The sequence below is a fragment of the Lygodium microphyllum genome, chromosome 16 (genome assembly GCF_053477565.2).
Source record: "Lygodium microphyllum isolate KBCC chromosome 16, Lygodium_microphyllum_v1.1.10, whole genome shotgun sequence".
Classification (NCBI taxonomy): domain Eukaryota; kingdom Viridiplantae; phylum Streptophyta; class Polypodiopsida; order Schizaeales; family Lygodiaceae; genus Lygodium; species Lygodium microphyllum.
The window spans coordinates 32,479,148-32,504,615 of NC_141150.1; the positions used below are offsets into that span (position 1 = coordinate 32,479,148).

The window sequence follows — 25,468 nt, forward strand, 5'->3', positions numbered from 1 at the left end:
TGGGCTTTATATCCTATGTCTCAATGGCTTAATTTGCAATTTATGCACTAGAACTTGTCACATTTGTGCATTCCAATAGCTATAGTTTGTGCCATCCAACTTCTCAATGTTGAAGATAGCACTATCATTTGATCCACCATCCATAATGCGAGAAATGAAAGCACAATCCAAGATAAACAAGTTGTTGTAAATGACAACAAAATAGGCCAAAATCGAGACCAAGACAGTGTCTAAATAGATGAAATCAACAAAGAGTAGGGCTATCCACTAACTACCAGTAAATGACGGCCAAGTCAAAGTGTTTGCTCTCATCAATGATTGATGAACTTGCAATTACAACATGGTGAAAATAATGATAATAGTAAATCCAAAGCCAAGTGTGAGCAATCAATTGATAGAATCCAATCTGCGACTTCCAAGTATATCCTACAAGAAGCAGGGTATGTATGAACAACTAGCAATCACTAACCATGCAATCGGTATCATCGAGAACTATCAATCTCAATGTGTTAAAGAGAGATACATTCAATAGGCATACAAGTCATGTATATAGTAGGTCTTAAGATAACAAAAGATAACTGCTAGTTGATTGGGCAAGTGTAATGCAAGCTCAATACATAGCCAAATTAGGTGTGTGCATCAGTGATAATAACCTAATAGAGGTAGGTGATGGGCTCAATGCAAAGATCAAATTAGCCCATAGGTAACAACTACAGTCAAAGAACATCTAGAGAGTATAGATGTAACTCAAACAAGTCCCACAATCTCACTGAAGGAAGCTCAAGCTCAACTGCGAATATCCAAAGCTCTATGTAACATTCAAGTGTCAGGCAAGCTCCCTCTGGAACAAATATTGAATGCCAAATAAGAAAAAGAAGCTCAATACATCATGTATATAGGATCCAAACATCCAAAATACATGTGACATACATCCGAGAGTTTAAGGCCCACCAATATCTTCTTCAAGCTATTAGTGTAGCAGCCAATAGCATAAATCACAGCCAATGTCTATGTAACCAAGCCCAAATCACAGCTCGAGAGCTCTCAATAAGCATAATGAAGCATGTAGTATCCATGTCAAACATCAATGCATCCAATAGGGTGCTCAAATAGCATCCAAGAGCAAGACACATACGAGTGCATTAGTAAAATGGTATGCTACCCTATTATTACAATGCTCAAATGACAATGAAAACTAAAATGTTTCGAGCTCAAATCAGTCTCAAAAGCATTTCAATATATTAACATAGCAACCTCCAATGATCTGGCATCAATATGTGGGCATACAAGCATTAGTAGAGCTCTAAACAATGAAGTGTATGCTATCCTTGTGTGTATTATAGTAGGCATGTCTACAATAACTAGCAATGGCTGACCTTATACCACCCAAAAAAAGCTTCATACATCCCAAATGACATCTTAGAGCATGCACCAAGCATTTACTAATAGTCCCACCATCATATCATGAATATATGAGCATAAAGAAGCTCAAATAGTAAGAGAAAAGGTTGCCATGTGTTATGACAGCATGTTGCCCTATTTAAAACAATCAATGTGTCTAAAGCATATGAGCTCAAGATCGATACTCAAGGTGGATTACCAATGCTGAGGATTGGGGATAATAAATGTTTAAGTGATGGGCAGTGTTGGATTACTGCATGGGAGGTGGGAGATGAACCAAGTCTGATCAGTGAAGGGAGTTGGCCTGTCAATGCAAATTGTGCTTGCTGTCCTAGGGTTATTGCAACAACAAGAGGCCAAAATGGAAGCTCAAAAAGGCTCAATAGAGCCTCGGGGAAGTCCTGGATAGGGTGGGATAAGCAAGGACCATTCAAGAGTGGCAAATTTTACCTCTTCAAGCTAAAGCCATGGCTACCATTGGTGAAGAGCTAAAGCTTTCAAATCTAGGTTGAGACAATGGCAAGTGAAGCTCCTCGATCTCAGCTTTGATTTCAGTTGAAGGGAGAAGCCTGAGTGAGAGCAAAAGCAAGCGAAAGCACCGGAGGTGTGAATTATGGTGGATGGAGCAAGAGAGCAAGAGAGAGAGACACACAAGATGTAGGAACTCCAACAATCACAATGTGTGATTGGCCTCCCTTATTCTATTAGTCACTGAAAGAAACTCAAGAAGACAATGAAGATGATGGTTGGTGCCCTCTAACCAAGGTTTTGCTAGTGATCCAAGTTGTGAGAGTGAAAAGAGGAAGAGAACAAAGATGGCCCATATTCTTGAGAGTCCCTAACCTACCAAAGGAGCTTATTGATGGTGAATTTGAGCATCATGCCCCTTACATCGACAAAGTGAAGGTATTTTCTACTTGATGTTTCTTTCAATGACATAATCGAGACAAGAGTAATTTTTTAGAAAGTCAAAGGATTTGAGAAAACAAGGTAAGCATTCAAGAAGATGACATTTTTTCAATGGATGATAAGCGTGAATATTGAAATTTGGAGGATAATGTTATTACAAGTTAGTTTTTATGTTCTCACATTCTCTACAAGCAAGACAATGAAGTCGTAAAATTAGATTTTAAGGATGAGTTCATGCAAGAGCACAAAAATGCACATTTGAATAGTGCAAGTTACAACACCATTTGCTATACATTCTAGAGAAACTCATATTTTCAATAAGTAGTATTTTTCTCATTGCTTATTTCAAGTTTCACATTGACGTAATCTAGCAATTTTTAAGAACTTGCCAAGTTATAGGGCTAAAAGAGGAATTTCAAGGCAATGATATACATGTTTCTAGCAATTTTTGAAATCCCAAGTGGATAGAAATTCAAAAACCAAAGATATTAGTTAGTTCACGCTCTTCTCTTGAAGAACTGAAGCTCACATGCTCTATGGTTCAACCTCCTAGTGATATGATCCATGAGTTTTCTTTATAGCTTGAAAAAGAGAGATGTGTATCAAATCTTGCCACAATTGAAGCTAGGTTTATGACTAGCCAACTTCAAAAAGAGAAAGGTTTTTTTTCTGCTAGGGGAAGTTTCTCAAAAAAGAGATGCAACACAATTGAAAATTTTTTCTTTAGTGTGATGCCATTGATACTCTCAAAGGAGTTGTTTTGGAGAAAGATCATGAGATTGTACATATATAAAACTAACTGAAATCCTATGGCCAAATGATTTCTTGTTTTAGTGATGATATTTCTATTGTTTTCATGATGAATTTTTTGTCTCAATGATCAAGCAATTTTTGCTTCTTAGGTAGATTTTCTAGATGAGTTTAGATATATAGGAGTATTCTCTCACATGCGAAGTAAAGATGAAATTCTTCAATATTTATAAGTTTCAAATGATCAAGTTGTCGATATATCAATTCAAGGTGATATCTATGAGGTGCTTGACCAAGATAATGAGGCTATGGACGCAATTCAAGTAAAGGGATCTTTGCAAGTGTAAGGAGCCCATACCCCTTATATTCAAGTTACATCAAAAATGGTTGAAGTTTTTTTGGGATAACTATATTTCGACACCCCAAACACTATCAATGTCATGTGCATGACAAACATGAACATATTTGCAACTATCATATTAGGAATTGTTCGAGATTTACATGAAATGTTAGGATTGTAGAACATTTTAGGATCGTAGAATTTAGGAGTGCACCATTTAGGGATAATGGATCTTAAAACCTATTCTAAATGGTATTAAGTGCAAGAATGTAAATGTTTTCCTACATTTGAGGACTATCACTTTATAGGTAAAAAGTAGCATATTGTTGCTTATGTTGTGTGTAATTCGATAGTACAACATGTCATTGAGATAGTTATTATTCAAGATACAAGTATGCTTCTACTCAACTCTTTTTAGGATGATTGAGATACATAGCTCTAAATATTTTTGCAACATCTTTTGTTATGTTTTCTTGCATATTTACATGGAAATGCAATGTCTTGTTCGATATCTAGATTATGTGAAGTATTGCAATACATGCATCATGTTAGAAATGATGAAGTGTCATCAATATGCTTCCATATGCATAAGCTTTATTTTACCTACATGATGGTTACTCATTGTCGTTAGAGCATTGGTCTACTTATGGGTTCATGAATTTACATTTTTATGGGTATCATTCTACATAATTAGTACATACCCCTAGCATGTTATCCTTAAACCACTGCTCAATTTACTCATTCAAGGGAATTAATGGATTCAAGTCTTGGCTCCCCCTAAAAACCTACTATATGAGCATGCTTTATGCTTACCATGTGCACTTAACGATGGGCGATAAGAAAGCATATTCGCATTATCTTATGGACAAAAAGGGTCATATTATTTGCATACACTTTTGTGAAAGTAGTGTAATCTCATGAGAAGGAAACTATTGAGGAGAGAAAGGACTATTGTCTTAGTCCTTACAATGTTGTGATTGATGGAAAATAATAAAGATACAACTTTCCCACTATCTTTATTTTTTGGCTGTCTATTTTTATAGTTCTTGTGATAATGCTATGCAAGTTTAGTATTATCTAAGGACATTGCACAACCTTGGTAGCTCTTACCATACCTTGAAAGACTCCACATGAATTAGAGTATGGATTTACTTGCGGAATCATGGTATAGATTTATGGTTTGAGCTACATGAGGATTCTTGGTATATTGTATCCTACTTATACATAGGCTTTCTTGTGTCTACATGATACTTACCATGTACATCACAAAGGCCATCCACAAACAACTTTGACACTTTGGTAGCAAATTGGTCTAATCCTTGCCCTAGCATATTTCCATCATCAAGAATGAATGTTTCGAAGAAGATGAAGCATATCACTACTAAACCAATGATAAAAAAGAGAAGTCTCATTGCTATATATCCAAAGCTCATATAAAGCCTATGAGTTGTTAAATAATAATGCATGTAAGGTTGTAAATTTTCTTATTCATCTCCTTTCCATTTGATACTTTTCAATAACTTAAATATTTTGGACTAAAAGTAGGCACAATCTTAGTAATGAATCTAACATGCCCTTAAAATTGTCTCAAGGATAGAAGATTGGAAAGCAACTCTAAGGTAATAACCAAAACTTTAAAATTTTCAAACAATAGATATACTCCTTACCCAAATATTAAAGAACTATAAGGTAGGTAGGTAGGTAGGTGTGTGTGTGTGTATATATATATATATATATATATCTTTCTCTCTCTCTCTCTCTCTCCATGTTACACTGTATCTTCAAATATACTTTAATTGGGTGAGATATATTCAACTAGTTCTACCAAAAAAAAAAGCATCAAGAGGGGCACAAAACTACAACCCCACACTACTAACAAAAAATGGCATTTTAGCATATTTAGATCCACTGTAATTCTAAATAAAATTCTTGGAATTTTGTTATGCTCTTAAAAATATTAATAGATTATGAGGGTTTGTGATGTAAAAGCAACATTTCATATAGATTTTGAACATTAGAACTTATCACTTTAAGAACTTGCCTTTATTTGTTAATTGAGAAAAGAATTATTCAAGACCACGAGCCCCACAAACTCATTCATATAGTTAATTAATAAGACAAATGGGGAGGAGACAATCATTATCATTGTCACAATTAATCGACATTAGTAAGCAAACCCACATCTCCATCGACATAATAGTCACTCTAAACTCGTTGACTTTCAAGTTGCCTCCACTATAAATTGATATGAAATGCACCCTCAAAAGAGGACATTAACAAGTTGTAGAAGACAATAAGAGACTTCCATTTCATTTGTGTTACATGCAAGGACAGTAACTCTTGCATCATCCTTCTAGACAACAATCACAATCATGCTTATGTTACTAAAGTTCCAACACCTTTGGGATAAACCCTCCTCTCTCTAGACTCTAATGCAAGAGCATGCATGCAAAGTGTGGAGTAGATTGCCAATTGCCAAATGAATATATAAGTTATGAAGGTGTAGAGGCTTGAAATTTGAAAGATGCCTCAAGGTTGTACCCAAGGTTTAAACTCACACCCATGTACACACCCACACCCTCAAACCACTTGAGCTATAACCCCATTGACGATCGCCTAGGATCTTGTAAAAAATGCAACTGGTACAATTAAATCAAAAATATGCATAGTAATTTGAATATTTGTTTCTCTCGCAAAAGGAGAGCTTTGGTAAATTTTCACCCACAGCTCTTGTTCGCATTATAATCTTTTAGATATTCCCTTCTCGAATAAAGCTCTTGTTCGCATTATAATCTTTTATATATTCCCTTCTCGAATAAATGGTAGTGCTTGGCCCTTGGTTGTGAAGGAATATGAATAATAAATTGGCTCATCCATTTTCCTATATCGAGGAAAACAAATTAAAATCTGGAAACAGAGAGAGAGAGAGACACAGAGAGAGACACAGAGAGAGAGAGAGAGAGATCAGATGAGCCTCACCTCCACATCCATATCTTTTCTGAGAGACAGAGCGAGAGAGAGAGAGAGGCTGTGATTCAGATAAGCCTCGCCTCCACTTCCATGTCATTTCTGCCCTCTACTCGTACTTTAATTTACAGTCGGGCGCCAGAGCAATCAAATGGCTGCCTTGCGGAAGAGATAGAGCTGGCCTGTTCTTCCTCTGTTTATCCGTAAGGAATTGTCCAAGTAAACGACTTGCCATTCTCCACTTGTTTGGAATGTCCTGGGTATGGCCACACTGAGGGGAGGAAGGTCCTCGCGGACAGCTGCTCCCAGCAGTTCCAGCGGCTTCGCAGAGAAGGTGTCAAAAAATACGCGTGCTCCTTTCCCGTCTTTGAGATTCTCCCATGAACCTTGCACAGACAGTTCCACTACTCCCAGTGGGCCCAACCTGAAGAAAAACAAGGAAGAAGAAGCTCCAAAATGTCCTGATTTATTTGCCAGTGGAAAAACAAATTTGCAGCATCAAGCAAGAATGCGAGCATGCACGGCAGGGGGGGGCACCATTTGGTAGATCGAATTACATTGTACAGCCATCCCCCCCCATTTGGAAGATCGAATAACATTGTACATTCATCTGCTGGTAATAAACAAGCAATGATAGAACCCTGGGTCTGTGGATTGATAACTCAGTGGCTTACCGCTAGGGTAGCCAGTAGCCACTAGAGAGAGAGAGAGAGAGAGTGTGTGTGTGTGTGTGTGTGTGTGTGCGTGCGTGCGTGCATGTGCCTAGACTCCGTGGACTATGCACATGCAAGAATGCCATTGATTGCTAACATCCATGAGCCATGCTCCAATGCACAAACATGAGGTTATCTGTCTACTTGTGAATTATGCGAGTAGGTACGTATACATATAAGGTATCATAGTACCTATGTGCTGTTAGCCATTGCCACAGCTCAACAACACTTACAAAATGTATACCTGACTTGGGCTGTGTTTTTTGCCACTATCTGCTCTCCAAATGCCTCTGCAACAGTTGGTGGTACTGTCTTCAACTCTTTTCGCCAAAGTTTTTGCCGCAAGTTACTGACTTCAAGGCCAGGAAGATCCACACTCGGAAATTGAGGTATTTGTTGCTGTCGGCTCTCATTGTTGCTTTGAGAAACGTAACTGCATAAGGAACCCACAACATATGGACCAAGCATTAGCATTGCTGTGAGTAACAGGTTTGGAAAGTGTTTCCCATTGTGCTCACAGCCTCACTCACATCAATAGCCAATCCCCATCAATGGAACTTCGATGAGTTGATGGAGGGATGGCACTTGGTGCAGCAACTGCAGCTGTGCTTGAAGACAATGATTCCATTGGGTTTAACTCTTGTAGCCTTAGCAATGTGTCATCAATTTGCTTCCTTTTTGTATACTGGTCACCTGAAGATGGCTGCCATGCTACCTACAAGAAAACTCGCAGTCAAATGAATCAGCACATAAGGACCAATAGAATTGAAGTTAACTGCAGTCATTTGCAATAAAGTACCTTGCCTACTGAGTACACCAAATCCAAAAGCTCTGCCTTTAACTCAATTCTTTCAAGTTCTTCTCTGACTTTCACTGCTTTGGCTAACATTGCTTCTGACGGTTGATTTTCAGTGGATTGTGCTTCCCTGTGGTAAATGCCATAATTCTTATTCAGCACTGTATAATCTCAGCAGAAACCAAAAAAGACATCCGTACGATATCATCACTCAAAGAGATTACTTTTAAACCATTGAATAGTAAACCACCTTAAGCTTGAAAAAATGGCAATTAGACTACTCCCAAGATGCAAAGACAGAGGCTTTGTTGAGCTGCTTATGTGCATGTTCAATATCACCAAGGATAAAGTCAGACATGAAGTCCAAGCATCACAGGCAACAGCAGTAGTTCCAAGGCCTGGGACCCTGCTTCAGTCTCTCCTGTCGGCAGTAGAGACATGATTATCAACAAGTGACTGCTAGATTTCCTACCTGTGCAAGATGTGGTTCCCTTCCAGTACACATCCGGACTGTGCAAAATGGTGTCACAAACATCACTCTCTCTTCAAGTTTACAACTGCCTCTTACCATATCAGCGAAGTTCTCCAAGTATTTTAGGCCACTCAGAGATTCACAGATTACACAACTCTTAGGGACTTAACAGGATTGCAAGTGATCCTGCAGAAAGAAGTACATCAGCCATAGGCATCCTTCCTTCATAGCTATTTGTGCCAGGCTATGGAGGACTTGGATTTGATAGGAAGCACACTAGGTCTTCAAGCCAAAGTCCTACTTAGATGATACCTTGCAGAGGTACAGGGTCAGTTTGGGGACTAAGGCCTAAGGGCTATGCACAGTAGGCAAGTAATGATTATTTGGCACATGATGACTACCACCTCGTGCCTCGTCATGTGTGACCAGTGTACTGGATTGATTTCAAAGACTGACATCCTGAATAATCACAGTCAGGAGGTCACATATAATCAGCCAAAGGACTTCATGATCATGGATATGGAGCAAGGTGGCTGACATTATGCATTATTTGCAAGTTGTTCTGTGGATGACAGATCCAAGACTACCCCACTATTTTTCAGGCACTCGTGCTATGTGCCATTTACTGTTGATTCCTATGGTTCATCTTAATGTCAGTAGTACAAGAAAATCTATTTGCTGTCCTTTTGGGTAATGTCAGTAATACAAGAAAATACTAAAGCACTACACAAGGGAAATTTGCACCAAAGCCATTCATGACAAGCACTACTCACATTTGATTACAAGTTTGCCAAAACGAGGCTGAAAAAAGAGAGAATCTTTGTGCAGCAAGCTCCTGCACGCATGAGCCAAGGAAGAAGCGCAGCTACAAAACCTTGAACTAGAGATGAAGAACCTTGCTGTACAAGCTGCAAATAGTAGCAGCCTTCGGCTAGAGCAGCAGCAGAAAACTCTGGAAAGAGTGCACCATTTGATGGTTGGATTCTGGAATCCCATTACAACTACTATGTTGACAATGGGCACACTTTCCAACATAGTAAAGAATGGACAATCTCCATTTTCAGTCTAGAAATCATCTTGCTGAATCTCACAGAAGAATTTGACCATCCTGTTGCAGGTCACAGCCTACCATGTAAACCCGCCACATGGCATAGGTAACAACAGCCATTGGTTTGACATCGATGAATAGTAAGAGTTGACTCACCTCTTACTCTACACAACGATTGACATTCTCAGCCACAATCTTGACTGGGATATTAATTTGCGATTGCAATTATGTCAAAACCATATGTATTAGAAAACACAATTACATTTGGCTTTTCCTTACGTGCAGGTCAATCCATCTTCATATGCTAATTTGTTTATTTTTGTACCCCCAAACTCTTTCTAACCGAATGTTCAAAACCAGCTTACACCAGGTTTTGAACTATAAAGCACATAAGTCTGTAGTTCTTCAATCCATAGATATAACAATTGCAGCTTCAGCTATCATGCAACCACAAGTGGAAACTTGTACATTTGCCTAGTACAAGGCATCTGTATGTGGAACGAGTTGCCTGGCTATTTGGAAATTCACAAGCTATGTGCACCCAGGTCTAGAGTGCAAGCTTGTAAGATGAATAGTCATTATCATACTAATGGCATCATCCCCATGGATGTTATACAGTCACTAAGCCAGATGAAATTTTTGGCAACCACGTGATATTAACAATGATGCATGCACAATCCATATCATATGAACCCCTTATAAGGAACGACGTGTCCGAGTCCTAATGCTTAAAAGAGTATTTGAACCATGACATTTGTCTGAAATTCCTAAGCTCTAACTCCTAGGTGACAAATGAGTTTCTGCTGGTTTAAATGTTTCATAAACCTAATTGTAGACTGTCACCTTAACTTACCAAGTGGTAAATATCACAATTAAAATACTGAAAATGTAGATTCATCCATCATGAAGTCTCAAATTCAAGCACAGTTAGTCTAGAAAAGCAACAATTAGTTTGGCCTTAGTGCAGAGATCAAAAATATCACAGAATTACAACTCCATGCACATGACTTAAAAACTAAAATTGGACAAATGGGATTGCTTACTTGTCGCTTCTTTTGTCCTGGGTATTGTTTCTTGACATCTGCCTGTCAAACATCAGAAGAACATGGCAAAGATGTGAGACTAAGTGCCTCAGCAATGTACATTTACAACAAGTTTAGACGTGAAAGATGTGTCCAAGTGGAGTTGTGTTCCACTGTACATTTCATTTGAATTTTCCTTTGGTGTGGGATAGTGCTCCAAATTGATGACATTATCAATATAACAAAAATTACCAGTACATAGGAAAGACAATAAATGGTGTCCAAAGTAGCCATCTTTCTCCCAATGCCACAAGAGTCGAAAGTTCAAATGCGGCAAACTGCAATCATGCTGCTCTATCAATCGAAGTAATACCCAGTAGATTCAATGGTAAGATATGCATATCACGATCTGTGATTTATTAAACGGTGTCTATGCTAAACAGTGTCAACATACCCTTTCAGCTGCAGCCTCCACTAAACCCTGAATGCTTGTTCCAGCTGATTCTACCAGTGACAAGGGATTTAACTGTGAAACCTGACAAGAAAAATCAAATCATTCTGGCAACATATAAGTTGCAGGTGATTTCAAATGAAGGATAAAAAAGTATAGAAAAGAACGTGTATGGACCCTAACCACATCAAAAGCAGTTGACCAGAGGTTCTCCACATTGTCAGCAAAATTTTCTTTCCAATCTCGGTCTTCCTTCTGCAGAAAAAGGTAGCCGTCAAAACCAGTCAATTGCTGCTATAATCACACCTGTGTTAACATTAAAATTTTACATCCTTGCATGATGGCATAGGCAGCTACTGTAGTTAAGCCAATTACTTGCTTCTACACTCTACCAATAACATGTTCTCAAATGTCCCAATAGCACATTCTTACCTCTTGTTCAATGATAGATTTCAATCCTTCCAATGTTTCTGGGGTGACCTGCACCAAGAAAACACAAATCAATTTTATAAGCTTCAAAATACCTGTTCATTGTAGAATCAAATCCTAACCCATATTTCATTTTCACTAGAGTCCCTCCAGAGTTGATACTGATTCAGTCACACCATGGCTTAATCCTACTGAGTAAATACAACTTGGCAATAGCACAATATGAAATTTAGTCAGCAATTAAGGTTTGCATAGATCCAATTATGTTCAAATTTCCCAAATTGTGCCAATTTATGGGTTGAACAAGAACATGACCAGGTGGATATGGTCAAGCAGCAGTTGCATGGCACAAAAAGCTTGTCAAAATCTTTTGCATTACACATTTTTTGATGTGTATGTTAAGAATTTGCTGTCCTAAACTTCAATCTAAAATAATTATTGTACATGCAAATGTGCACAGAAACAAAAAAATGTCATAAGAACTGCTGGCTACCTCAGGTTTCCGCAGCATGGACATGGTAGTTTGAACAGCAATTGTGTCTCGTCTACAATGGCTCCTCCATGCTGCGATACTGATGATGCACTTCAAGGGATCTGACTATCTAACCTAGAGTGTAGTGATAAAAGCTTGGTTTCTACCAAAGCAACTCTGTTGCATTGTTTTAAGATCTACGTAGCATCCCCAAAAGACATCTTCTCTTCCATCAAATTGAGGTGAAGGCCACTATGAGGAAGCAATCCTTGATCAGGACAATGTGAATGCCAAGGTCTACTTAGCTCTTCTTCCATACATCTCGAAGGAAGTCCCCCTGGTGGTTACTCCTACATCTCTAGAGATGGAGCTCTGTCGACCATGCGAGCTATGACCCTCTCAGACCAGTTACAAACTACTCAATTAGAGGCAACTCATACAATTTAATCTTTTCTTCTCAAAGTTGCACAAATCCAAGATTAGCTTTGCAACATGCAGTCCACCCTTCCTAAAGGCAATCTTGTGGGGACTCTACTCTACAAGCTACCTCCAAAGTTTGATGATACGAACTCAATGTTGCTTGAGCAAATCTTCAAATACTTTTGCTGGTTCACAAAACAATGACAAGAAGAAGAAGAAAGGTTAGTGCTTCAAATTGTGGTTAGAAGGGTATCTCCAAAAAGACTTCAAGAAACTAGCAGCATTGCCGTAAGAGAAGGAGAAGGAAGAGGAGAAAACGAATGATAAGCACTCCAAGTCAATGTCCTTAAATTCCAGCTCTGACTGAGACCATGCAGCCAAGCCACGTCGATCTCTATTGCTTGCTAGACCTAGTGGCATTGTCATCCATCATGACCCTACAATGCTAGAGAGGAGGCATGGGAAGGTGGCAGTGGTGGCAGGCCATCCAAGCCTCATCCATATGCAAGTGTGGTGAACCCTGATATTTGTTAGCAAATTAGTCAGCTCAAGTGTGAGTCTGTGTTGCAAAGGCTACAGCATTTTATGTAGTATTTATTTGGCATTTTTTGGAGTGTTGTCTAGGGCTGGGGAGCATTTAATGCTGGCCGACTACATTTATTGCTCCCCCCATTTTAAGCCTATATATTGCTGGGGCTCCTCCTCCTCTGGTGTACTTCAGCCATCACTTGTGGATTCTTCAAGGGAGAGAGGAGTCGGTGCCAAGGTGCCCACACAGCCAGTGACTCACTGTTGTATGCTGTTGTCTTGTGTTTGATATGGATTCCGTTTCTCGAGCATACATCTGAGTTCTCATCTATGTTTGTGTTCATTCATTCATTCTTTCTCGTCTTGTGTTTCAGCAATTTATTTCAACATGTTGTTTATGCTTCCATTGCTGCACCACTTCTGTCATGGTATAAGAGCTCAGGCCTGAGTCTGTGTTGCAGAGGCTACACCATTTTATGTAGTATTTATCTGGAATTTTTTGGAGTGTTGTCTAGGGCTGGGGAGCATTTAATGCTGGCCAACTGCATTTATGGCTCCCCCCATTTTATGCCTATATATTGCTAGGGCTCCTCCTCCTCTAGTGTACTTCAGCCATCACTTGTGGATTCAAGGGAGAGAGGAGCCGGTGCCAAAGTGCCCACACAACCAATGACTCACTGTTGTATGTTACTGTCTCGAGTTCGATATGGATTCCATTTCCCGAGCATACATCTGAGTTCTCATTTGTATTTGTGTTCATTCATTCTTTCTTTCTCTTGTCTTGTGTTTCAGCATGTTGTTTATGATTCCATTGCTGCACCATTTTTGACATGGTTTCAGATTTCAGGATTTGTGTTTCTACTGTGTTTTCTTGCTGATTTCAGGACTGTTTTCCCTCTTGCTGATCACGCAGCTACTGCTCCACTCAGGCGACCAGTTTTGCCTGCGTTTTTTGCTGCCGCCAACCCGTACAGCCTACACATCTGTTTCAGCCTACGTTTTGGTGTTTCTGCATCTCCTCTTGGCTGGGCGCTTACATCATTAGGCCGTTTTTGCTGTTTTTGACAATTTTTGACTAATTTCTTGACTTTTTACAACAATTTTTGTCTTATTTTGATCAGATTTTGGGTTATTCTGCATGTGAGCTCTCGCTTTTTGCAGTCTATGCTCATGGTTTGGTTGTGTTCCCTCTCCCAATCCTTTCTTTTCTCTACTTCTTTTCTCAATCCTCTCCAGATGGCTCCTCCCAGCACATCCCCTGATGATACGCTCCATGGAGGTTCAGGTGAGGCTCTTGCAGCTTCAGAGAGGGGTTCGAAGAAGCAGAAGTCGAAGGCCCGGTGTAACCACTATGGCAAGAAAGGTTATTTAAGGAAGGATTACAAAGAATTAGTGGCTTCCAAGAAAAAAAAGGAGCAGAAGACGAAGCGGGATGCGGACTCCGACGACGAGTCATCATCTGCCTCAGATTCCGATTCCGATCCTCTAGCCAAGGCGAAGTCCAAGGCACGAAAGGGATCCTCTTCTTCGGATCGTGGGAAGGGCTTATTGCTGTCTCGTGTTCGATATGGATTCCCTTTCCCAAGCATAGATCTGAGTTCTCATCTATATTTGTGTTCATTCATTCATTCTTTCTCTTGTATTGTGTTTCAGCATGTAGTTTATGCTTCCATTGCTGAACCACTTCTGTCAATATTGAGAAACCAAGTCATTCAGTACATTTTTCTCTCCTCCATTCCTATTTTGGTTTCCATTTACAGCCCCAAAATTGCATTCTAGAAGCCACTCTAGTGTTTCTCCCCAGAAACCCTACTGTCTCTCTCGCTTGCTTTCAAAGCAATCATTTTTTGCCATGGTATCACAGCATACCTCATTTCTTGTCATAGTGTCGTAGCCAAAGGTTCTTAGAAAGCTGCAAAGATCCTCTGCATTGGAGAAGGCAAAGACAAGTTGCTATTTCGGCATCATCTTCTAATTTACCCCCTTATTTTCATTGCATTGTCACAAGTTACCTTCTCTTCTTCTCCCTCCCACCCTCCCTTTTCTAGGTTGGCACACCAATACCATGGCTTCTCCCCCAACAAATGGAAAGTCTACTAGGTGCTCCTATTGCAGCAAGAACGGTCATACCATTGAAGATTGGCAGCTTCGACCTTTGCTCCCCATCCCCCCAAGGTGTGTGCATCTACCACCAAGCACTCTTTGTGCCACATCCCCTTTCTGGGTTATAGAGCTAGTTTTGCATGAGCTATTAGAGTATTACGCTCAAGGCAATAAGACCCATCCAATGCACACTAAGTCCTTACAAGCAAAAGGAGGATCATCAGGTGCCACGACCTCCTGGAGACCACCACAATGCACTTCAAAGATTTCCCCCACCTATTTTCAAAGTCCAATGGCTTCCCCGACCACCTGTAGTAGTTCTACAGTCCGCTCCACCGAGAGAACAATTATTGGATACCGTCCTCTTGTCTGTTCACTCCTTCAAGAGATAGTGGTTGTTCGACTCCATCCCCTTCTTCGGCTCCGCAATCTAAGCCATTGAGAGTCGGTGGTTGTTGTCCACCCATGACTCCCTTAGAGCTTCCTATTTCCTTCCCTCCCTTGGATTGCTCCACAAATAGAGACTCTGACACAAGAATGTCACAATATTCGAGTCTTTGTGTTTCAATTGTGGCCGTACTTTCTCGATTTCCTCAATGCAAACCCTACAGCTGCTCCAAATCTGCATATGCCTACTAGTAATGGCTGAAACTCAGCTCACGATGGCTGCTCCAGCTCCTCACAATTTATTTCTAGCAAGAATGAAGGATCCTCTCTCTCTAAGCCTTTGTTTTTACTCTCCTAGCCTTCCCAACGTTTTTCCCAGCCTCCCTTCGAAAAATATATCAAGTACCAGCCTTCCCAATTATTATATTAATTTTCAGTCTCAGATTACTGAAAAATAATATAATAATTATTTCGGTGCCCAAAAAAATAGCCACTAATTAAATTGTCTAGGCCAACATCTCCCGAGTGTCCCTATGCTAATTTTGACCATTAGATCGGTATCAGTTTGTGGATGTAAGGATGAAGAGAATTTCAGCATTGTGCCCATATTCTCAAACACTCCTTTCCAAAACAAACTTGTCATCCATGGATCACGATTAGGAATGATCAACTCTGGCAAACCTATCAAAAGTGGTGCAACAATGAAAGCTTAGACAAGTGCTGAAATAAATTGTTGAACAAAAGACAAAAGAGAAAGAAAACAAAAGAACACCGCAAAGGAAGAGAACTTAGAGATGTACTTAGAAAATGGAATCCATATACCAAACACAAGAATGATGCATACAATAGTAAGTCACTAGCTGCGTGGCCACTCGCACTGCCTCCTCTCTCCAACAAGAAGACCACCTACAAAATGATGATGGCTAAATGGGAGGAGGAGGAGCCACATAATAAATAGGCCCAAAATATGCCAAATATGGCAGCTGGTCAGCCAGCATTTAATACTGGCTGACTCGCATAAAATGCCACACAAAAATCACTAAAATAATACCTAAAATATGGACTAAAATGCCCAACCCATCTAGCATGCACAAACTCACACATGAGTTGACAATCTTGCTAACACCCTCCCTCAGATCACGGGTGATCTGATACAATGATAATGACTCATCACGATCCATACAACATAGAACACCAGAGTAGAACCGTGGATACCTGAGCAATAGGTGATCAAGCCACCACCAAGGTGCCTCGAAGAGAACCTGATGTCGATGTTGATCGTATCAATTTCTGAAAATAGAGAAGAGTCATAACAAATCTCTGTGTCCATCAAAAATGTCTCCCAATAGCATACAAGACCATCTTGTCAAAAATGCCTCTAAACATATATGACCATGGTTTCCCCACCTTTCGCCAAGACCGCCAAAGTGTCCCCTCATGTGAACCTACCTGACTTCGATCGATGCATCAAGGACGTCCCTCTCTAAAACGTATCCACCTATATACCTATATAGATGAGGCGTGGCTGCCCCATCTCACCACCCTCTCAAACTTCCTCTCTAGCACTAGAGAGTCGTGAGGAATGACCATATCACCTAGACTAGAAGCAGCAGAGGAAGGGGCATTCAAGCCCTTCCCTTGGTCTAAAGAAGTGGATCCCTGCCGCACTTTAGACTTGCCCTTGACTAAAGAGAGTCGGATTCTAAGAAAGAGGATGACTCGGGGAAGGAGTCCACATCCCACTGCTTCTTCTTCTCCTTCTTCTGTGAGGCTGTTAACTCCTTGCAGTCCTTCTACAAGTGCCCCTTCTTACCATAGTGATAACTCTGGGCCTTCGACCTCTTCTGCATGTCACCCCTCTCTAAAGTTGTAAAGGCCTCACTAAAACCTCAAGAATGAGATAGAAGCCTCCCTATAAATGCAAAGATGCCTCATGCTCAAGCAGCATCAAGGACATGTGTAAAGCTCACAAGTATAGAGGATATCTACACTTACAAAGCATTGGCCACTCCATCAAACTCCGGGGAAGCTTGTAGAGTATCATTTCCACTAGATGTGCCTCTGGAAGAGCAGACTACATGTGTCGAAGCTAGTCATGTATCTATGTAATATAGAGCAAAAATGACTGAAAGGTGTCCTTCGACTCAAATTTCATCTACTGAAGCTATCCATAAAGGGTCACAGCACGCATGGGAGAACGTATCTCGTACATCATTTGAAGCTTCGAGCATATTTTTGGTAATGTCTTGCAAGAGGTAATCGCTGGGAGAACTTCTTTAGAAATACACTGAAGAAATGCAAAATATACACGTGCATTGTTCGAATCCCATGGAAGCTCAGCTTCCTCATGGTTATCCTCATCAAAATCATCGGGAAGAGAAAAAGGACGCTGAGGCCAAGGAATAGCTCCACTAACAATGTACCAAATCCACTTTTACACAAACCAAGCTTTCATCACAACACTCCATATAAGATAGTCACGTACATAAAACTTATCATCTATAGAAGTGCACAAAGAAGTCATTGGGGAGAATAAGAAGAGAAGATAGAGAATAGAAGATATACGGAGAGAGAATACAACCAAACCAACAGCAAAGACTTCACAAAATGAAAGTTTAAATGCAGTGTAACCAAAAACCTGATAAAAAACAAAGGCCAACTACTGCAAAATGAAGAAAAACCAGTCAAAATTTGCCAGAATCAGCAAAAACGGCATGTACATACCACTATCCAGCCACGGTTAGGATAGAAAATGAAAGACGCAGGCTAATGGAGCGTTTATCCAACAAACTCACGAATTGCAAGCTGGAATCTAGGCATAGGCTGAAAATGCAAGTTGCTAGTCTGAAAAACGCAAGTCTGATCAACAAGAGGGAGAAAAACCTGTAATCAAAAGAAAAATCGTAGTAGAAACTTGGATCCTGCAATTTAATACCATGTCAAAAGTAGAAACCTAGATCCTGCAATTCGATACCATGTCAAAAGTGGTGTAGCAATGGAAGCATAGACGAGTGCTAAAATAAATTGTTGTGCCCAAACTTTCTATAAATATGCATACAGCCCACCACTCTCCCTCAATCTCGTTTTTGCAAGTTTCAAGAGCCATAACTCTGCTGCCCACACCTTAATCGCGGAGGACATCGCGGTCAGAGCTACCACAAGTCACCAACAAATATCTGGCACCTGATTACAGTCTTCGTCACGTGTATGCTAATGTCGCCAGGCCTGTGGAGTTGTTGCCTACTGTTGGGTGCTGTCACCCACTATTGGATGTTGTCGCCACTTGTTGCCCGCTGTCGCCAAGATTTTCTTTCTCGTCTGAATGTTACGTTTGCAGTTTTTGGCTGCCACCTGACATTCTCTCACCTGTCATTTGCGTTTGCATCTAGCAGCTGTCACCCAGATTTTCTCTCTCCTCAAGTACCTGCGTTTTTAGTCTTTCTTCCTTACATTGATGTCTGCATCAAATCTAGCCTTCCTTGGCTGCATTTTCAATGTTCGACACTTAGAGACTGCTTTTGCTGCGATTCGGGATCCATTCTCAGTACAACACACTCTACAACTCATAACCTCTGTCTTGATTCCAAAGATACAAGAGTTCGAGGTTCAGTATTCACTGCATAGTATGTTTGTTCCATGAGCACTGTATATTCATTATTCATTCACTTTATTATTCATTGTGTTCACTATCTCTGAGTTACCCTAACCCTAACCCTAACTGTGTTCTAAGAGTATCAATCTGTGCTTTATCATATGATTGGTTTCATGCTTTTTGCATTTGGAGCATTCACCGTTACTTAAACACATACTGCCTAAAAAGATATGCCATATGATCAACCTTTATCTTTTTCCTCACTGGAATGATGTGGGCCTGCTTTCTGAACCTACATATGATAATCCATATCCCATCATTCCTTATAGATGTGCATGGAAGCTCAAAATAAAATCCATAGCAATGCTCTACCAAGGCCTATCAAGAATAGACAAGGGCTGCAATAAACCCGACATCTTTTATCTATCATACTTGACTTTCTGGCATACTATGCATGTCTTGACAAACTACTCAATACCATGTCTCAAAGTTAGGCAACAAAAAAGGTGGTCAACTACTTTAACATGCCTCTATCGTCCACATAAGGAGATGCATGACTCTCAACCATCACCTTGGCCCTCAACTACTTTGTGACACTATCATCCATACATTATCAAAAAGCTCTCTCGAAGTACAAAGAGATCATGCCTCTAGCCATTGCATAGCTGATCATATACATTTCCAAAGTCTGAATCCACAACATATTGATTGTTCATGGCATCCAACTCAGTGTGATAAACCATACTAACAACCAACAATTGAGACTTACGAGATAGTGCATCAACTACTATATTCTTTTTGGCATCTATATGTACAATCTCGAAGTGAAACATAGACAATAAGTTTGCCCACCCCATATGCTTCTCAAATAACTTCATCCAAGTCAAGAAGTAGCAAAAAGTCTTATGGCCTGTTTACAACATGAAATATGCCACCTAAAACATAATTTTTCCATATGGAAATGACATGAATTACAGCCAAGAAATCTTTCTCATTGACCTCTTCATCATGGAGAACACAAATCTCATAAGCAATTACATAGCCATCCTGCATTAAAACAGCCCCAATGTTGTTTCCACATGCATCACATTGCACAACAAATGACTTCCTGAGATCAAGCAATACAAGCACAAGATCTGTCATTTTATCCTTTGATGCATTAAATTCTGAATTTCCTATTGTTGTCCATCTCAATGGCACATTCTTCTTTTGCAAAGCATACAATGGAGAAGCAATTTCACCAAAAGTTCCATTCATATTCCTATAGTATAAACAAAGACCCATAAAATTGCGGATCTCTTGAATATTCAGAAGATGTGGCCATGAATGAATTGCCTCAACCTTAGAAAGATCCATACAAATGCCATCAACCAATACAATGTGATCGTAAAAGTGAATCTCATGCAAAAAGAGTTCACTTTTCTTGTCATTAATCGACAATTGTTTCCTACGCATCTCATTGAATACTATTGCCAAATGCTTGCAATGCTCAGTCTCATTCTTCGAAAAGACAATCATGTCATCAAAGAAAGTGCCCACAAATTCCCTATGCTGCCAAAAGATACAATCCATCGTTCTATTGAACGTGGCAGAAGCATTCGTAAACCCAAATGGCATGACAAGAAACTCACACAAACACAAAGATATTCAAAAGGCTATCTTGGATACATCCTCAGGCCTAATCCGAATCTGGTGGTAACCACATTTCAAGTCTATGCGGCTAAAAATGGCTGTCCCTTGCAATTTGTCCAAGATATCATCAATCCTAGGGATCAAAAATATGTTCTTTATCATTATTTTATTCAAAGCACAATAGACAATGCACATGCACCATGACCTGTCCTTCTTTTGCACTAGAAGCACTGGAGAACAAAACAAAGATGAGATGGGCTGAATCAGCCCTTTCTCCAATAGCTCATTAACCTAACTCATTTATCTCCTCTTGCTAGGCTACAGACTCTGTAAGGTGGCTTATTAGGAGGGCTACTATCGGGGATCAAATCTATGCCATGATCCTTAAGCCTTTTAAGTGGCAAGTATCTTGCAAGTGACTGAGAAAAGCAATCAGCATACATTTGCAAAAATGACATGTGATCTTTATCCAAACAAGTCATATTCCCAACATGTTAATTATCACTCTTATCTTTACTAATAACCAAGTAAGCTGAACGATGATTTTTCATTACTCCGGAAATCGTAGAAGCAAATGCAACAAGGACAAATTCCCCTTTCAACTTTATATCCAAAGAATGAACTTTGCCTCTATGAAAGAGGGTCACAATCTTATCATGAGCATCAATCACTGCATGCACAAAATGGCACCAAGGCATACCAAGCAAGGCATCACATCCTCCCAAAGGAGCAATAAAGAACTCTTCGCTGTCCACATGACTCTAAATGTACAAACGAAGTTTTTCAATGATAGGAGTGACTAGCTCGACGTGTCCCTTGCATACCATACCAATCTTACCCATGGGCCCCATCTCATCTTCTTTTATGCCTAAATAGACTGCCATATCAAGAGATGAAATTTAATCATGCCCCTAGATCAAGAAAAATCAAATGCGTGTTGATATATAATTTTGCCCCATGTCCTACAAAGTTCAATATTATCATCATTGGGCTAACCTGCCGCTCTATCAAATACTAAACCAACAATGGTTTTGCCTTTATTTCCCCTATTATCATCCTTTTCAGCTTGCTACCTATCAGGACAGCTCCTTGCCATGTGCCCTTCCTGCTCACGAATAAAGCATTTATTTACAGCCATCAATTCCTTACATCGTGCATCATTTTTCCCACTCTTTCTCTACCATCAATTCTTCTTTTCAGCCCTATTTTCAGATTTGCCCTGATTTTCAGCCTTTATTTCAGATTTGTCCTTTTTTTAAGCCTTAGCCTCTTTGACATGTGACATGGCATTAATGTCCTAGAACCCTGTATCTTTTGCACACAGCACTGCATTAGCTATAGTAGTTGTTTCTATGAGCTGAGACATGCTAGAAATAGTGGACTTTATGCAAAAAATCCCATATACCCTTTGGCAAACCACAAACATACTTCTCCAGCTGCACATGGAGGGGTACTCGTCAATAAGAAGTAACGGGCAGCAAAGCATCCTGAAACTTCTTATTGTACTGATCTAAGTTCTTGCAATCCTTGGAATCCAACTAATTCCATCCTATCATAATGTCTACTTCAAAGGTACTTATCAACCAATTTAAAGCAAAGATTTGCTTGAACTTGACCTAAGTGGTAGGTGCCTTTCCCTGAACGAGAAGTGTAGGCCACCACTACAATGCATTTCCCTTCGAGGATGTGGCTGCCTTGCGTATCTTAGTGCCTCTATGAAGTTGCCTCTAGAATAGGCTGCATCAAACTGTTGAATAAAAGTAAGTGCTTTCAACCTATCTTATGTACCATTGAAAGGCTTAAACTTCACACTTTTGCCACCTTTGTCATCATCCTTTGACAATCCTATGGGTGTCAAATTATCATAAATAGGCTCAGATGCACTTGCATGACCAGCACCAAATCTTTGTGCTTCAACAGTCCTTGGAGGTGCAGATACATGTTCGTACGGTCCACTTTGTGCCCCAGACATCATGGCTATGCTGCCATACATGGGATTATGCATTCCTCTTGCATTACCTGAATACATTGGGTGTTGTGAGCCATGCATTGGCTTTTGCATACCATAGGGATTTGTATCATACATTCCCATATGCAATGCACATCCAACCATAGCATGAAAAATGGTACCTCCACCAAAGTATCCTTGCTGCCCCAAGCTTACATTTACATGAATATCTTGTTGTCCATACCCCCATGGATTGGCACTACCAAGTTGGCCATGCATTTGCACTTGCTGTCCCACGAGTACAAACTTTTTGTGCTCATCAAGCTTTTTGGGCTCTTCCAAAGAAGGCTTAGGCATTTCCTTCAACTCTTCCGACTGTCCTGAAGCTTTAGAAGAGGTCTTCTTCTCTTTGCCTTTGTTATCCTTCCTTAGAGCATTCAAGAATCAAGTAAACTCAGGATCCTTTGCCGATTCAGCAAAGAGTTTTGCTGCTCTTCACATCCGATCCTTGAAGCTATCATCAAATTCTTCAGCCTCTTGCTGGTCATCAGCCTCTTGATACATAGAAGTGCTAACATTTGGGTCATTTCCCATGTTTTCAGCTTGCTATCCATGCTGAGAATCATGTCCAACATCAATCATTGCATTTCCCCCTTCACTACGTGAATGATCAAAGAGTGATGCATCCTCTCCACTTGATTCCATTTCATAGTGTGAAGACATGCTTGCTGTAATTCACTGTTGAGAATAATTTTAGCAAGATTTACAAGTGCCATGGGCCCACAAATTCAAAGGATTTTATGGTATCCTGGCAATGGAACCATGAAACCAGCCTTTCTTCAATGGATGGGTGGTAATTCTTGGATTACAACTTAATTACAACACTAGGCATTTATTGCAGAACTGAAAATACACATTTACCTACTAACCTTTGGAGACACCCACTTGGCCCCAAAACTAGCGCCCCTTTCGGTAGTTCTTTAGCTTTATTGAAGTAGACATTGATTTATGATGGGATTCTCTCAATCTCCTTCACAATCCAAACTCCCCGTGCTATCCAAAGTGACCAGCAAGCCTTCAATCTCATTTGCCCCTTGATTCGGGCAATCAATTTGCCTTCACCCACTTCAACAAGAGTGGAAATGCCCCAAATTTGATGGCTAGCTGGTCCTCCACCTGATTTCAGCTGAAAATCACCTTCATCTCTAAATAGTTCAGGTCTTGGAATCTTCAATTCCTAGCACACTTCTCAAGGCAACTACAAAACCTTGAATTAGGGTTTACTACAGACAAAACTGAAATTCCTCAACCTCCAAGGTTCCAAATGCTGAGAAGCAAGGCTGTGAAATGGCTAGGGAATGAGAGTATGCTAAGGAAAGAGAAGTTATGTCACGAGAAATGACTAAAAATCAATCAAATGCAGCTGCTGCCTTGTCCAAACAGCAATAAATGCTGTCACCTACACCTGGATGTTGAGCTAAAATTGCATTAGCCTGACTTAAATAGCCCCAAAACACACTTAATTAATGAAGAAACCTTATTCTTTTAAAAAGAAACGTGATCCTAGAGAGTTGCTATGTCCCACATTCAGCAGGAGCCCCAAACTTTCTATAAATAGGCATACAGTCCACTACTCTCCCTCAATCTCGTTTCTGCAAGTTTCAAGAGCCGTATCTCTATTGCCCACAACCCGTTCACATTCAGCAGGAGCCCCAAACTTTCTATAAATAGGCATACAGTCCACCACTCTCCCTCAATCTCGTTTCTGCAAGTTTCAAGAGTCGTATCTCTGCTGCCCACAACCCGTTCACAAAGCACATGGCGGTCAAAGCTTCCTATTGCTGTCTACTACCATCTAGTGCCTCACATTTTATGAGTTCGAGTGTCAACTCTTGCACTATGCACGATTGTTCAATCAATTTCATAACACGTACTCAATAGAGGCGGCTCTCGTTTCATCTTCTCAGAGGGGGCAACAGGGTAAGGGCAAACAAAATTCAAATCAATATCAAAATCAAAACAAGCCTAGTGAATCCCAAGGAACCACACAAGCTACTCTTGAATCTAGATGGCAAAATGTACCTAAGAAGAATCGGTATTGTCAACATTGTCAAAAGGTTGGATATTATGATAACAAGTGTCAATCTAAAGACAAGAGGCACACAGCCAAAATCAAAGAACTAGACCCCCGCATCCCAGTCACGTAACCCCCAACAAGGAAACAAGGTGGTGGCAACCACGAGGGGGGTAGTGGCAAGGTCAAACCCACATTGCCGCTAGTCAGCAATCACAGTTAGCAAACTACTTTGCAAGTTGCTCCTGACAAGGTAACTGCAAAGGCCCACTCATCACAGCTAAGCACATCAATACATGTTTGGCTTGTGGACAGTGAAGCTACCCATCACATGACTCCTATAGAGGACATTTTTCATTTCTCGAGCCTCTTCAACCGAGAGAGTCCATGTAGGAAATAACTCCTCGGTCAAGATTCAGGCCGAGGGTCGTGTCCATTTTTCCACTAACCAAGGTCTAGATCTAGCTTTGCTAGATGATGTTTATCATGTCCCCCAGCTTGGGGTGAACTTGTTGTCCCTTCAGTGACTTTGCCAATTGGGGCAAGCAATTTTCCCTTCACCACATGACCCATTTTCTTACTAAGCCAATTGTCGATGATTCGGAGTTTCATTGCTTCCAAGCCTTGGCCACCATATGGGATCCCACGAACTCTGAGTATCATTGACATTTTCGCTTAGGTCTTGGCTACAACTCTCTTTATGAGCTATCGCATCAGGGGATAGTTGAGGGCCTTCCATGCTTAAAACTATCTCGAGAGGTCTGTAAAGCATGTCAACTAGGTAAGCAACATTGTACACCCTTCCCTCAATAGTCTACCACCCATGTTGAGCAACCCTTTAAGCTCATTCATGCCGATCTTTGTGGTCCCACATCCACTACCACCTTGAATGGCACGCTATACTTCTTTTTTATAGTGGATGATTTCTCTCGATACATGTGGGTGTACTTCCTCAAGCACAAGTTTGATCCCTTTACTTATTTCAATGCTTGGGTACTATTGGTTCATAATCAA

General features: G+C 40.3%; 1 protein-coding gene across 3 annotated transcripts in view; it reads right to left on the reverse strand.

The window, feature by feature from the left end:
- Positions 1-5,743: 5,743 nt before the first annotated feature.
- Positions 5,744-25,468, reverse strand: part of LOC148022671 (uncharacterized) — a 28,650-nt gene continuing 8,925 nt past the window's right edge. Inside the window, exons 4-13 of one of the 3 annotated variants that reach the window (XR_015693520.1) lie at positions 11,302-11,349; positions 11,053-11,124; positions 10,873-10,953; positions 10,671-10,756; positions 10,440-10,481; positions 7,880-8,006; positions 7,611-7,795; positions 7,325-7,513; positions 6,380-6,791; positions 5,744-6,281 (exon numbers count right to left, since the gene is read on the reverse strand). Coding sequence is in view for 2 of the 3 variants with exons in the window: in XM_087695613.1 (XP_087551739.1) it covers positions 6,515-6,791; positions 7,325-7,513; positions 7,611-7,795; positions 7,880-8,006; positions 10,440-10,481; positions 10,671-10,756; positions 10,873-10,953; positions 11,053-11,124; positions 11,302-11,349 (1,107 nt within the window). In the remaining variant the exon portion in view is untranslated. Of the gene's footprint in view, positions 6,792-7,324; positions 7,514-7,610; positions 7,796-7,879; positions 8,007-10,439; positions 10,482-10,670; positions 10,757-10,872; positions 10,954-11,052; positions 11,125-11,301; positions 11,350-25,468 lie in introns of all 3 variants that reach the window. The other 2 variants (XM_087695614.1, XM_087695613.1) reach the window with 2 other exon arrangements.